At 42.9% G+C, this 14,522-nt stretch overlaps 1 protein-coding gene across 1 annotated transcript in view; it reads left to right on the top strand.

Moving 5' to 3' along the window:
* Positions 1-14,522, top strand: part of LOC126278177 (polypeptide N-acetylgalactosaminyltransferase 2) — a 1,159,679-nt gene that overhangs the window by 986,166 nt on the left and 158,991 nt on the right. The window contains exon 3 of the mRNA XM_049978078.1: positions 3,043-3,359. Within this exon, the coding sequence (XP_049834035.1) occupies positions 3,043-3,359 (317 nt within the window). The remainder of the gene's footprint in view (positions 1-3,042; positions 3,360-14,522) is intronic.

Genomic DNA, 14,522 nt, shown 5'->3' with positions numbered 1-14,522 from the left:
ACTGGGTGTTGTGTGCTGTCCTTAGGTTAGTTGGTTTAAGTAGTTCTAAGTTCTAGGGGACTGATGACCATAGATGTTAAGTCCCATAGTGCCCAGAGCCATTTGAACCATTTTCGCTGTATTCCACTGTGTCACTAAATATTGTTGTTGTTATTTTGCATGATAATTATTGAATGACCGTTCTACTATTTGTTTCAAAAGAGAATATTTCGTTATTTGTTATTTTAGTCCATAAGATGAATCCATGTATACGAACTATATTTTGTCAGTGGGTGTATGTTTTTGTATAAATCTTGCATCTGAATCAAAAAGTTCACCTAAGAGCATTAGCACACAAAGAAGAATTTTCATTCCTGCAGAAAAAGAATTCAGGTCTGAAAGGGTGAAGATAACTGTAAATAGAACTAAGACAATGTATTTTCGTGTGTTTTATCCAATATTAATAAAAACTGGAATTGAAGATCAGACTTTGGAACTATTTCAGCACTTCAGTTACATAACGAGCCGTATTGCTTATAACGTAGATAAAGGACGTAGATATTGAATTGTAGATATATTAGGGTATATGTGACGCTGTAAGCAGATCATTAAAGAATGCACGGAGAGAGAGAAAAATGAAATTTTGTACATGGCTGTACCTGTTTTACTGTGCGGAAGTGACACCTGGATTATGAAGAGAAAAGATTGTAGCCATGATCAGGAGGCTGAAGTGAATTTTCTACGAGGTGTCAAAGGTTGCACTAATTTGGAGTTGATTCCTAATGAACACGTTGAACAGGAACTGAGTATATTTTTAGTAAATGACAAAATAGAAAGACATAAACAAAACAGGGAGGAACATCTTGAACGAATGGAAGAAACAAGGATTGCAAAAATGGCTTTACAACACAAACGTAAAGAAAAGAAGGACGTTGGACGGCCAGAACAGTTCGACAGACCTAATCTGTGAAAAGTTAAGAAGAAGAAGATGATGATGATGAAGAAATTCCTTCCATTTCTGTTTCGCTTTTTGTCTCCATTCTCAACTCGTTTTACATGTGTAGCCCTAAGTATAAGTTCCAGAGATAATTCTAGGTTCGGTTCGACGAATGGGGAACTGAGAACAGTATCGCTGAACCTGGTGTATGATACAGTCAACGAAGGAGTACTTAGCAGTTTCTCCAAACTGGCGACAGTCTTTATATTCCACTGATTGTGAGAAACCTGAACGGCACCTTCTTTGTGAAAGAGGCGCCTTGTTATAAAATGTCGTTCGTTACTCGTTGGCGCCTAGTTAGGTTGGGAAACCTCTGAGGAACGGAGGCATTTTATTCTTTCTATGTTTCAGGAGTACATCAGAATATTTAAAACACTGAGCGCGGTGACGCATTAGTTAGCACTCAGGACTCGCATTCGGGAGAGCGACGGTTCAAACTCGCGTCCGGCCATCCAGATTTAGGTTATTCGTGATTTCCGTAAAGGGCACAGTCGATTTCCATCCCCATCCTTGACAGCCTCCGTGGTTGTGACCCGTCTCTAATGATCTCGATGTCGACGGGACGTTGAGCACAATCTTCCTTCCTTCCTTTCCAATAATTAAAAACTTATCCTGGCAACAGACTGCCGTTATCAGCTCCGATGGAGAAACATCAGAAGATATAAAAATAACTCCAGGAGTAAGAGAAGGCTGTGTTGTGTCCGCACTACTACACTATATGATCAAAAGTATGCGGACACCCCCACAACATGTGTTTTTCATATTAGGTGCATTTTGCTGCCACCTACTACCAGGTACTCCATATCAGCGACCTCAGTAGTCATTAGACGTCGTGACAGAGCAGAATGGGGCGCTCCGCGGAACTCAGGGACTTCGAACGTGGGCAGATGATTGGGTGTCACTTGTGTCATACGTCTGTACGGGAGATTTCACCACTCCTACATTTCCCTATGTCCACTGTTTCCGATGTATTAGTGAAGTGTTAACGGAAGGGACACGTACAACACAAATGCGTACAGGTCGATTTCGTCTGTTGACTTGACAGAGGCCGCCGACAGTTGAAGAGGATCGTAATGTGTAGTAGGTAGACATCTATAAGACCATCACACAGGAATTCCAAATTGCATCAGGATCCACTGCAAGTGCTATGACAGTTAGGTGAGAGGTGAGAAAACTTGGATTTCACGGTCGAGCGGCTGCTCATAAGCCACACATCACGCTGGTAAATGCCGAAAGACGTCTCGCTTGGTGTAAAGAGCGTAAACATTGGACGATTGAACAGTAGAAAAACGTTGTGTGGAGTACGAATCACGGTACGTAATGTGGCGGTCCGATGGCAGGGTGTGGGTATGGGGTATGCCCGGTGAACGTCGTTTGGCAGTGTGTGTAGTGCCAACAGTAAAATTCGGAGGTGTTGGTGTTATGGTGTTCAAATGGCTCTGAGCACTATGGGACTTAACATCTGAGGTCATCAGTCCCCTGGACTTAGAAGTACTTAAGCCTAACTAACCTAACGACATCACACACATCCATGGCGTATCAGCACCGCGGTTTCGGACTGACGTGCGTATAACCGCTCGACCAGAGCGGCCGGCTGTTATGGTGTGGTCGTGTTTTTCATGGAGGAGCTTACAGCCCTTGTTGTTTTGCGTGGCACTATCACAGCACAGGGCTACATTGATGTTTTAAACACCTTGCTTCCCTCTGTTGAAGAGAATTCGGGGATGGCGATTGCATCTTTCAACACATCGAGCAGCTGTTCACAATGCTTGGCTTATGGCGGAGTGGTTGCACGAGAATAAGATCCCTGTAATGGACTGGCCTGCACAGAGTCCTGACCTGAATACTATAGAGCACCTTTGGAATGTTTTGGAACGCCGACTAAGTGCCAGGACTCACCAACCGATACCTGTCCTCAGTTCAGCACTCCGTCAAGAGTGGGCTGCCATTCCCGAAGAAATCTTCCAGCACCTGATTGATGTGCTTATGAATAACTCTGTATACTGGATATCTTTTGATTCACACACACAGAGCGCTAGCTGATGGTGGGGTGGTTGATGTTGCAGCAGCAGCTGCCGGAGGAGAACCGCGCGCTGCGACTCAAGGACGGCGGCACGGTGGCGGTGGCGCCACAGGCGGCGGCGGCGGCGGCGGTGGCGGCGGCGGCGGCCGCTGCGGCTGCGGCGGCGGCAGCGGCGGCGGCCAGCACACGTGCGGCGCCCACGGACTCGCGGCTGGCCTGGGGCTACTTCGACGAGCGCGCCTACGTCCAGAAGGGCGCCCTGCGGCCCGGCGAGGACCCCTACGCCCGCAACAGGTTCAACCAGCAGGCCAGCGACCGCCTGCCCAGCAACCGCGACATCCCCGACGAGCGGAGCCCTCAGTGAGTACTCGTGCCGCTCTTCCATACACCTGTCACTTTCTGAGAGAATAGTGAAGCGTCCAGGAGACGTGTTCGGATGTCATCGTAAATTCTTGCACCTACACACTATCGGCGGGTGTGTAACATATTAGAGGCGCAATTTTTTTTCACAGGTAGAACGGCCGCCAACGTGCGTTAGTGTTGACACTGGTTCCTAGGTCTGTTAGACTATACATTGCGATGACAAAAGTCATGAAATAGCGATATGAGTATGTACAGATGGTGGTGGTATCGCGTACACAAGATATAAAAGGGCAGGGCATTGGCGCGGCTGTCATTCCGTGTTTCACGTGAAAAGGTTTCCGAAGTTATGATGACCACACGGCGGGACTAAATATAATTTTGAACGCGGAATGGTGTTTGGAACTAGATGCATGGGACATTCCATTTTGGAATTCACTAGTGAATTCAGTATTCCGAAATCCACAGTGTCAACAGTGTGCCGAAAACACCAAATTTCAGCCATTACCTCTCACCACGGACAGTGCAGAGGCCGACGGCCTTCACTTAACGATCGAGAGCAGCGGTGGTAGAGCTGTCAGTTCTAACAAACAAGCAACACTGCATGAAATAACCGCAGAAATCAATGTGGGATGTATACGTAAGACGAAGGTATCCGTTAGGGTAGTGCGGCGAAATTTTGTGTTGATGGGCTATGGCAGCAGACGGCCGACGACAGTGCAATTTGCTAACAGCACGACATCGCCTGCTGCGCCTCTCCTGACCTCGTGGACATATCGGTTGGACCCTATGCGACGGGAAAATCGTGGCATGGTCAGATGAGTCCCGATTTCGGCAGGTAGGAGCTAACGGCTGCATTCGACTTTGGCGCAGACCGCGGGAAGCCATGGACCGAAGTTGTTAACAATGCACTTTGAATGAAAGCTGGTGGTGCACCATAATGGTGTGGGCTGCGTTTACAGGGAATGGACTGAGTCCTTTGGTACAGCCGAGCCGGTCATTGACTCGAAATGATTGTTAGGCTACTTGGAGACCATTTGCAGCATTTCATGGACTTCATGTTCCCAAACAACGATGGAATATTTGTGGATGAGAGTGTGCCAAATCACCAGCGCGGCTGGCTTGAAGAATATTCTGTACCATTCGAGTGAATGATTTGATCACCCAGAGCGCCAGACATGTGTTCTACTGAACGCTTATGGGACATAAGAGAGAATTCAGTTCGTGCACAAAATTCTGCAGCAGCAACACGTCCGCAGTTATGGACGGCTCTAGAGGCAGCATGGCTGGAGGGGACTTTCAGCGGCTTGATGCCACGTCGAGCTGCTGCACTACGCTGACAAAAAGAGGGTGGGTGTGAAATTCCTAAGGGACCAAACTTCTGAGGCCATCGGTCCCTAGACTTACACACTACTTAAACTAACTTAACGCTAAGGACAACACTTACACCCATGGCCGAGGGAGGACTCGAACCTCCAGCGAGAGGGGCCGTACGATTAGTGACATCGCGTCTCTAACCGCGCGGTGCAAAAACAGGTCTGACTCGATAGTAGTGAGCATCCCATTTTTGTCATCTCAGTGTCTAAGGGGCTTTAACAGTGCCAGGTGCTGTGTGAACACGGTGAAGTAGACGGAGATACGGCGTACTCATGCGAGACAGCGTTATCAACACGTGCAGAGTTTCTTAAGTGGCTCATTGTTAGTGTCCATTTGATGACTGGTCGACTGGTGCACTGTTCAGATATGTGGGGCTTTGGATGTGACAGTGGCCCGATGTTGGGCTGTCGGCAGCTCGTGGTCTCGCGGTCGCGTTCTCGCTTCCCATGCACGGGGTCTCGGATTCGATTCCCGGCGAGGTCAGGGATTTTCACCTGTCTCGAGATGACTGGGTGTTTGTGCTGTCGTGAGCATTTCACCATCATTCATGAATGTGGCAAGATTGGACTGAGCAAAGGTTGGGAATTTGTACGGGCGCTGATAAGCGCGGAGTTGAGCGTCCCACAAACCAAAAATGAAGGAATTTAAATTCTGCTAGTAGTGGATTAAAACTATTGAAAAAAATTGTTACGTAATTGTAACTGTTCATTGAGGATGAGGCTTTCGTTCTTAGAAATACCGTACACTTGAAAACCTAAAGCTCTCCGAGTACGTCAAGGGTATGACCTTTCTTTATGTAAAATAGAAATTTCTTCAGTGCTTTTCGGTTCGTCACCAGAAATTTACAGATGATCAGCAAAATAGAATGGTGTGCGTTAGTGCCTCTTTTTTCCCAATAAACGTTCTTTGTACCTGACACTAAAAGATTATCCTCGCGATTTAATTTTACGTAGGTAACGTATGTACGTCATGACAGTTGTCATCTTGCTTAATCTGTTTTTTTTTTGTCATACTTAATTTTCTATGTATTATTTTATAGGGTTTTTCAAAATTTTATTCTCATCAAGACACCCTTAGTAAGTGTCGAAACCTACGCTAATGCACCAAATAGTTATTTGCAACCGGTTGGCTGTATAATGCCTATGTCTGAAAATATATATATATATATATATATATATATATATATATATATATATATATATATATATATATGGTTCCTGAGAAACAACCATGTTTAAAGCTGTCATTCTAGGATGTTTTATGACTCTTCTGGTGTCCACGTCTCTGTTCCTTCGAATTTTTTCTTTTGGTTTCCCAGGCAAAATTCGTTTTGATTTTATTACTCAGATAAGTCTTAGTTTTCAAATATTTATTGTTAAAATAGTAAGTGCTGTCCACATTTTTACTCTCGAATATGCGTCAGTGAGTCAAAAAGTCGTTCACATACTAAATGAGGGTACTTAATATGGGTTTGCATTAACTGACCCTTGTTTACTTGCTGGGAGATTTACCGAAGGACCTTTGTTGTACCACTCAAAAATACAAATTAAAAGGGTCCGAATTGTGTCAGTTTATGATACTAAGATCTGCATTACCAATTTTTTTACAATAATAAAGTAAAACAACCTCAAAAACTTAATCTGTACTTCAGCGCAGTATACAATTTTTTCGTCGCCATACCACAGCGCGCAACCAATGCTACGGGTCACAACGTAACATTGTTTACTTTCTTACATAATTATTCACGTCTAGATGATTAGCAACAACTTTTGAAGCACATTTGCGTTGAGGAACATATTCAGGATCTTTATTTGAGTCATAATTATCCACATCATCCTCGGTTTCGTAAAAATTGTCACTGAAAAGCACTTGTGTTGCATTAACACTGCACACGTTGCTACCACTGGTAGCTGTGTTTTTTTCACTTACCACTGTTTACATGCACACATCCTGACAAAGTTTTCTTTATTGAGAATGTGAAATTAGAAACAGACCTGCCAATGCTTGGCTTATCGTGGAACTATCAACTAATATGAATAAAGTTCGTCACTTACCCTCCTTTGCATGCAATAACTGTTGCTCATCGACTGTCTCTAATCATTGTTTACAGCCGAGGTCTTCATATACTAATATCTGACTCAATTGATCGCTTCTCTATACCAGTCTGGTTTGATTCTAAATAATTCCTAGATCGGTCCAGAACACTGGAAACATTCATTGCTGACAACCTCCGACTGGATCCTCGCAAGTACCTCGGCAATGTATGCAAGGAAAAAATATCTTGGGATAATAAACAATTCAGACGGATGAAGACCAAAAAGCCCACAGCAAAATAAGTCACTCCAATTTCCTCGGAAGCAGTGCGGTTTATAAAGACTTCATTAAATTGTTTCTTTTCCCAGCTACCGTGTCCGCGCTCCAACAAATAACAGCCGCCGAATAACACCATCAGTTTTTGCTACCATTGAAGAACGTTTGCTGCAGCAGAGGTACTGCTATAGTCTGGCGCATCATTGGTGAACTGATGAAAGTCCACTGCTGCCAAATGACACTCTGCATCCAAGTCGGCGTGGACCTATCTATCTTCTTCGTTACGCTAGGGATGGCGAGCGACTCGCCAAAAGGCGAGTTCAGAATTAAACATTTAGTCTTAGCTAATCTCCCCTTCTCCCTTCCGGTTCCCTACTCCCGAGATTCGGAGCGCCTCACGAAAATCTGTTTGAGACTCGTGCCTGCCGCATCGACTACAGCGGCACGCCGCCAAGAAATTAGAGGATATATAATTGTATTCTTTTCTTTGCTTTTTTGAAATCCATACTGAATAATTTCACCTACGACAACTGACTGATATCCTCATGAAAAGGTACGCTACAACCGGATAAACTCCATTTGGCTTCGAGGTTTTTTTTTTTTTTTTCGGTAAACTGCGTCACCCAGTAAATGAACTGGATCTCTCAGGGGAAGAAGGGAGGGCTTACCACCCCGAATACGTTCACTTCTTTTAGAACTGAATCATATTGAAACCCGTCTTCGGGATGACGTGTCCTGCTCCTCTGACGAAGTACTAACTCACTTTCGGCCGTCCGTCCAGAGAAGGTTGCGTGTGATTTCCTTGAACTGGCTCCAGACAGATGCCGATTTCGTTCTACATCCTTTCGTAATCCGAGCTTGTGCTCCGTCTATATGATCACCCTGTCCATGGGACATTGATCTCCAGTCTTCCTTCCTTCTTTGTCTTTATTTAAATTGTCTTGAGGAATTACTTCAAATTACCTTTGCGTGCAGCAGACTGGATTCTCATCAGTTCGTAGCAGCAGTGCAAACACACGGAAGGCACGTGACCGACTGGTTTTGGGTGTGTGTCATCCGCACGAGGCTTCCGGCAGGCGGCGCTTTCGCTGCGACCTTGGAGCCGAGGTCAGCGTAGGAGGAAACGCGGCCTTGACCGCCGCATCCTCTTCGTCGACCTCTCACCGGCTTGGCGACGGAGGCTGTTTGTCGTTTCTGCCGTTGTAATTCTGTGTAATGCACACGGAATTAAGGCGGCAGGCAGACGTAACGAGCGAGGAAAGCTCTCACAAAAAGGCAGAAAAAAGTAGTGTCTCAGTATATTAAATTTTGGCCTAGAAACCACAGAGTAATACTGAGCACAAATGAAATGTTAAGGCTAGAAGACGTAGAAGTGCACTAATTTTAATCGTTATGCTGCAGTTGGCTTTTAGAAATGCACGCAGATAGTTTAAAAACCCAAGGTATTTATATGAAACAAATATTCTCTCATTTACGTGGCAAACCTAGAATTTAGGCTGGTAGTAGATGTAGGAAGGTAAAGGAGACTATTTAATTTAACAGTATGCTTGCTGGCAACTTTTTGTTTAAAGAACACCCAGCTAGGAACCGAATAACGCGTAGTGAAGGTGCCGGCCAGTGTGGCCGAGCGGTTCTAGGCGCTTCAGTCTGAAACCGCGTGACCACTATGGTCCCTGGTTCGCATCCTGCCTCGGGCATGGATATGTGTGATGTCCTTAGGTTAGTTAGGTTTAAGTAGTTCTAAGTTCTAGGGGACTGATGACCTCAGATGTTAAGTCCCGTAGTGCTCAGAGCCATTTCAAACATTTTTTTTAGTGATGGAAAGAAGTTGAGACGTCCCCTTTTTCAGCAATTTTCTTAATTGCGGTCTGTCTTTCTTGTCTACTCGTTGTAATTCTTCTTCATACTTCGACTTAAAGTAGCAACTGCAACTTAAAGTAAATGATAAATGTTAAACGTTTTTATATAACGTCATTTAGTTGTCTAGATCAAATATTTTAACAGTCATTTCATTAATACCTTCAGCTGAGCAATGAGCCATGTTCAAATCAGTTAATAACATTAGAGCATTGTCTAATTTCGGGATTGGATGAAGACACATTGTCGTCAACAAAGTAAGTAAGTAAGTAAGTAAGTAAGTTCAAAGTATGCATTTGGGGTTCATATACCACTATTAGATAAAAAGCGAAGAATATATTACAAAGGATCCTTCATAATGTTTCAGCTGTTTTTTATGTAAGAGGCAGTCGGTGTAATTATATGCCTTGTCTTCATAATGTCCTGTAATTTGCTGTAAAAATAAATAAGTAGTTGCGGGGGCGACAGGATGGTGTAGCGGAGTAAGTAATTGGTCGCTCCCAGGTATGTAATATACAAGACATTCTTCTTCATGCAGTGATACAAAGGATAAGCTATTAACATGGAAGTTTAAAGATATCGTCACTGCTATGAATGCTTAATTAGTCGTTATACAAGTTGCGTAGTGCGTAACTGCACTGAAGTCACGCGCTTTAATAACGGACTGCCATTACTTAGAGTCAGTCTCAATACTTTCAGCGTCAGCAGGCGACCTCAATAGCCGTTTGAGTTGTGAAGCGTCCGGTAAGACATGTGATGACCGTTAAAACATATATCCATGAAGATGCCGTCGGAGATAGCTCAGTAAATGTCAAGATTACAATCGTGTTTCACAGGTTAGAGATAATCTTGGGAAAAAAGGACATAAATGCAGGACGTGGTCGAACGAGCTGAAAATACAATCAAGACAGCAATGATATCTGGCTACAGTTTCATCAACCGAAACATCGCAAAAGGTTAAATGCTATTCTTATCTAGAAATGTTTTTCCAAATTAATTTCCGAACAGTTTAACTGCACTGATTGGCTGGGGGAGATGTGAGGTGGAAGCGGCAAAAGGGGGACGTGGAGTTAGGTTGGAGAAAGTGTATTTGATCTTTACCCAACATTCCATGAGAGTACACCTTCCCAATCACTTTAAACTTGAATTCCGTTTAAAAAAATTACATTATAAAAACTTAATAAAATGGATTTCCCAGTATTATGGAGCTATAAAAGAGAGCAGTCTTTTCCATTAAACATGGCGTGCCATATAAAGTATATCAAGTAAAGCCAGACAAAGTTTGAATATTAAAATGATACAGCTGTTCGTACATTCTTGAGCACATAATAAAGTTTTTAAATTATGAAATATCACCTGTTGCGATCTTCTAAGACATCGATTTTGTCAATCATTATATTCTGTTAGATAAGTAAAGTTTTTATGGAATGCTTAGTTCAGCACATGCCTGGTTTAACTATTATTTCGAAATTGGACAGGAGATAGTTACCCTAGACTCTTTGAATAACAGTAGCAGGGACATCACATTTGCCACATGGGAAGACATTGGAATGAAAGTTGCACAGGGTTGGATTTTTAGCCCATTACTGTTTTAGCTTTATGTTAATCATTTTGTTTGAATGAAGAGGTAGATCAGTCCTGTATGCAAGTGATATTTCTTATGAAACCGAGCAAAGAAGCATCAAAATCTGCAAAGAAGCATCAAAAGAGAAAGTACTAAATGATGTTCTTATGAGAGTACTGGTTTTAGAGAAAATTGCTAGCTTAATATTTAGAAACAACACAACGCATCCAGTTTTGTAGTTTCAAATATATCTCATCTAGCTTTAACTCTGATTAGGCTTCGACTTGAAAATTGTTATTAACAGTCCATCCGTGTTTGAGAATGACAGAGACCTTCACACAGTGGAAGTAAAAATGATCTTTGTTACCTTTTAACGATCCTAACTTTGATACAGTAGGGGTTTAAATGTGAAGCTATTGAACTCACCAACATACTGTCCATGGAAGGAGAATACAGCTTAATGGTACTTCTATTGACAACACATGGTATACCATAAAGGACTTTTTGACTAGAATAATTAATACAGAAAAAATACCTGTAAATGGCGAGGATGTAGCCATATAAATTTTTTTTATTTTTTATGTGTTATAGGTGGTGAATCACCTAAATGTTAACACCGCAAATTTTGCGGAAATGGAAAGTCCTATTGATGTGTGTTTCTCACGGAATTTACTGGTAATCAGGCGCTAGTATTGTAAACTAATAAGGAGCTTGTAATAATACTTAGAAAGTGTTGTTTTTTTTGGTAAAAACATACTGTTTTTTTTAAATGGAACATTAAGAAGCTGAAAGCAGGATAAGTTGTAATGTTGGTGGTTTCGTTACATGATTCTAGTGTAAGTCGTTTACGTATCGTATTTCGAAAAGTTTCCACACCAAGACTTGTATATGCCATTGAACCTGCGTAGTTGCTAGGTGCGATGTTGTTATGTTTGCTTACAGAGTGTGTGTGTGTGTGTGTGTGTGTGTGTGTGTGTGTGTGTGTGTGTGTGTGCGTGTGTGCGTGCGTGCGTGCGTGCGTGCTCGTTCCTTGTTCTGCGACTTGCTAATCAGTTAGTGTGTGACAGTCCAAGCAGTGGACCGTGAGTGGATGGCGGGATTTACCAGTGCAGAAAAAGCCGACCTGCTCATGGTATACAGAGAGTGTAGGAAGAATGGAGTTGGTTCTTGCACTATGTATGAGACAATATATTCTAACAGTCATCAAACATCTGGGCAATTATTTATCCTCTTCAACCAGTGGTAGTGTAACGCCCATACAACGCTATAGAAGGAAACAAGTCACGATAGAAGAGCGGAAAATTAATGTTGATCAGCACGTTAGCTCCCTCGAAGTCGCACGAGGAAGTGGGTTGAGTCGGACAAGTGTCCTACGCATTCTCCGTGGACATAGTTTCTATCCTTGGCATCTCTCTCTCCATCGAGAGCTGCTTGGAAACGATTATGAAAATCGTGTTAACTTGCCTTTCAGACCTGAATTTTTGCTGAACGGAGGAATATTTTACATTATGCTGTTATGCTCTTAGGGGATTTTTTTCTGATTTTAGACGCAAGATTTATACAAATATGTGTACCCGTTTTCAAAATCATAATTTTTACATTTGCCTTCTTTTTATGGAACAAAATAGCTAATTTTTAAATATTTGCTGTTATAATAAATTAACATATCATTCACTGTCACGCAAAATAACAACAATAATATTCAATTATGCAGTTAACTGTAACTAATCAAGCGTTTCCTTGTATTCTGGCGGTCAAAAACTGCTGCACGCTGTACAACGATTTGTTGATATATATCTATAGTGACGCCCAAAAGTTGGCAGTACGTGTACATGATGAAAAGACTGAACATTCACAAATACATATATGAGGGTTTCATCGGGGAAAATATTTCTGTTGCAGCTAATGCGCATTAAAAGATAATGTACACAACTGTAGCCAGAGGGTCTGAAAGGGTCAAGACAGTGTACTGCAGATGAATCATGTATTTTGTTTAGTTATCAAGCCACGTTTACCAATCATGGGCAGGTAAGCCGCCGAAACAAGCACTTTAGATCTGTTGACAATCCCCGTGGCTTCATCAGGTGGAACGCCAGCGTCCGTGGATTGTCAAAGTGTGGTTTGGGGTAGTGAACAATCAGTTCATAGGACCGTTTTTCGTAGACGGAACACTAAAAGCGTGCAAGTATCGCAATATGGTAACAGTCCATCTTCCACGGATGCCAGAAGACATTGCTCTGCAGACTAGAAGGTACCTATGGTACCAACGTGATGGCTGTTCAGCCCATAGTGTGCGAAGTAGTACAGAATGTCTTCACGAATTGTTTCCAAATTGTAGCACTGTATACACAGTACTTGTACCATGACCGGCTCATTCCACGGATTTCACGCCTGTAGATTTCTTTTTGTGGGGAAAGCTGAAAGACGCTGTCTTCAACGACATACCCACTATACCCGATAGTATGGAACGATGTATTGTTGCAGCCTGTTCGGACTTCTCCATTGAAATGCTAGCAGGTGTGCAGCAGTCATTCCATTCTATATGGCATGCGTGTATTGCCGCTGCCGGTCGTCATTTTGGAAACAACCTGTGATGGAAAATTGTCCTGCTACTTCTCAAAATGCGCTTCTGATGTTCTTTAGTGTGTACTACTACAGGCATTGTACAAGTGTTGGTGTGAGAACTTTTCAGAATGCAATATCTTGTAAACGACTCGCACTAGAATCCTACAACAAACACCACTGATATTCCAATGTAGCCTACGCTTAGCAAGTTAACGTCAGGAGGCATTGTTCCTTTTAAAAAGTGTATGTCTGTTCAAAACATTCACTTTCTAAGTATTATTACAATCAGTTGATTGACTAACAATACGAGCCCCTGACTACCAATCTATTCTGTGAAAACCGTACATCAGTTTTCATTTCCGCAGTGTATATAGTGCAAGTTGTAGGTGATTCACTCTTCATATTTTTACGTACAACACGTTACACATTATAACATTTACCATGAATGTGATGCCTGTAATAGGTAAGTGACTAACTCAAAGATGCTATAGCGATAAGGACGATGAGAAACCGTTTCCCGTGCACTTCTGTTCAGCTACACAGTAGTCAAAGCTCGATGCAGGAAGCGAGGTCAGCAATTTCCCTTCGATTCAGTGTTCATTACACTCGGGGCACAGAGTGACACAAGAATGGGAAAGAATGAAAAAAATAAGGCTTTGTCCTTGTTGAGAGGGACGCCCTATTACTCATCTCAAGTGACTTAAGGCAAACTTGGTAAAATCCCCTCTACTCTAGGTTCCTAGGTAATATCAAAATCTGCAAGATCTATCCGTAATATGAGCGCCACTCATCCAGTGTCTGGTGGCGACTTGATCGGCTGGCCCCTTGTCTTCGTACCTGCGGTGAAGGAACCAGAGCGCTGTGACGGCGGCCTTCACATTCAGAGGTTTACCCAAAAGGGAGGACAGGCCGGCGTGAGGCCGCCTGCTGACCTTTGCTTGCCACCGACTGTACCGTTGCGATGGCCGTCTGATGGCTCACACTCGAGAATAGCGATACGTGGAAACACGGAAACACCGCTTAAATTTAATACCAAATACGTAAACATTATTTATTGTTCTATTAATATTTGTTTATATGGCAATGTTTTTGATTTACTAGGCCATTCTACCGAAAGGGTAATGACAATCTTGTAATCATGCGGGGTTGGAACACGGTAGTAGGGGAAAAAAGGCAGACGGTTTCTGCAGAGCATTTTCCACATTCATTTATCAATGTTATGAGGTTTTGGAGAACGAAAACCTCCCCTGTAGAAATAACAGCCGGCCGGTGTGACCGAGCGGTTCTAGGTACTTCAGTCTGGAACCGCGCGACCGCTACGGTCGCAGTTTCGAATCCTGCCTCGGGCATGGATGTGTGTGAAGTCCTTAGGTTAGTTAGGTTTAAGTAGTTATAAGTTGTAGGGGACTGATGACCTCAGAAGTTAAGTCCCATAGTGCTCAGAGCCATTTGAACTATTTTATTTTATTTATTTATTTATTTATTTTTTT

This window comes from Schistocerca gregaria, chromosome 6 (genome assembly GCF_023897955.1).
Source record: "Schistocerca gregaria isolate iqSchGreg1 chromosome 6, iqSchGreg1.2, whole genome shotgun sequence".
Taxonomy (NCBI): Eukaryota; Metazoa; Arthropoda; class Insecta; order Orthoptera; family Acrididae; genus Schistocerca; species Schistocerca gregaria.
This window is presented reverse-complemented; position numbering and strand designations above follow the sequence as displayed.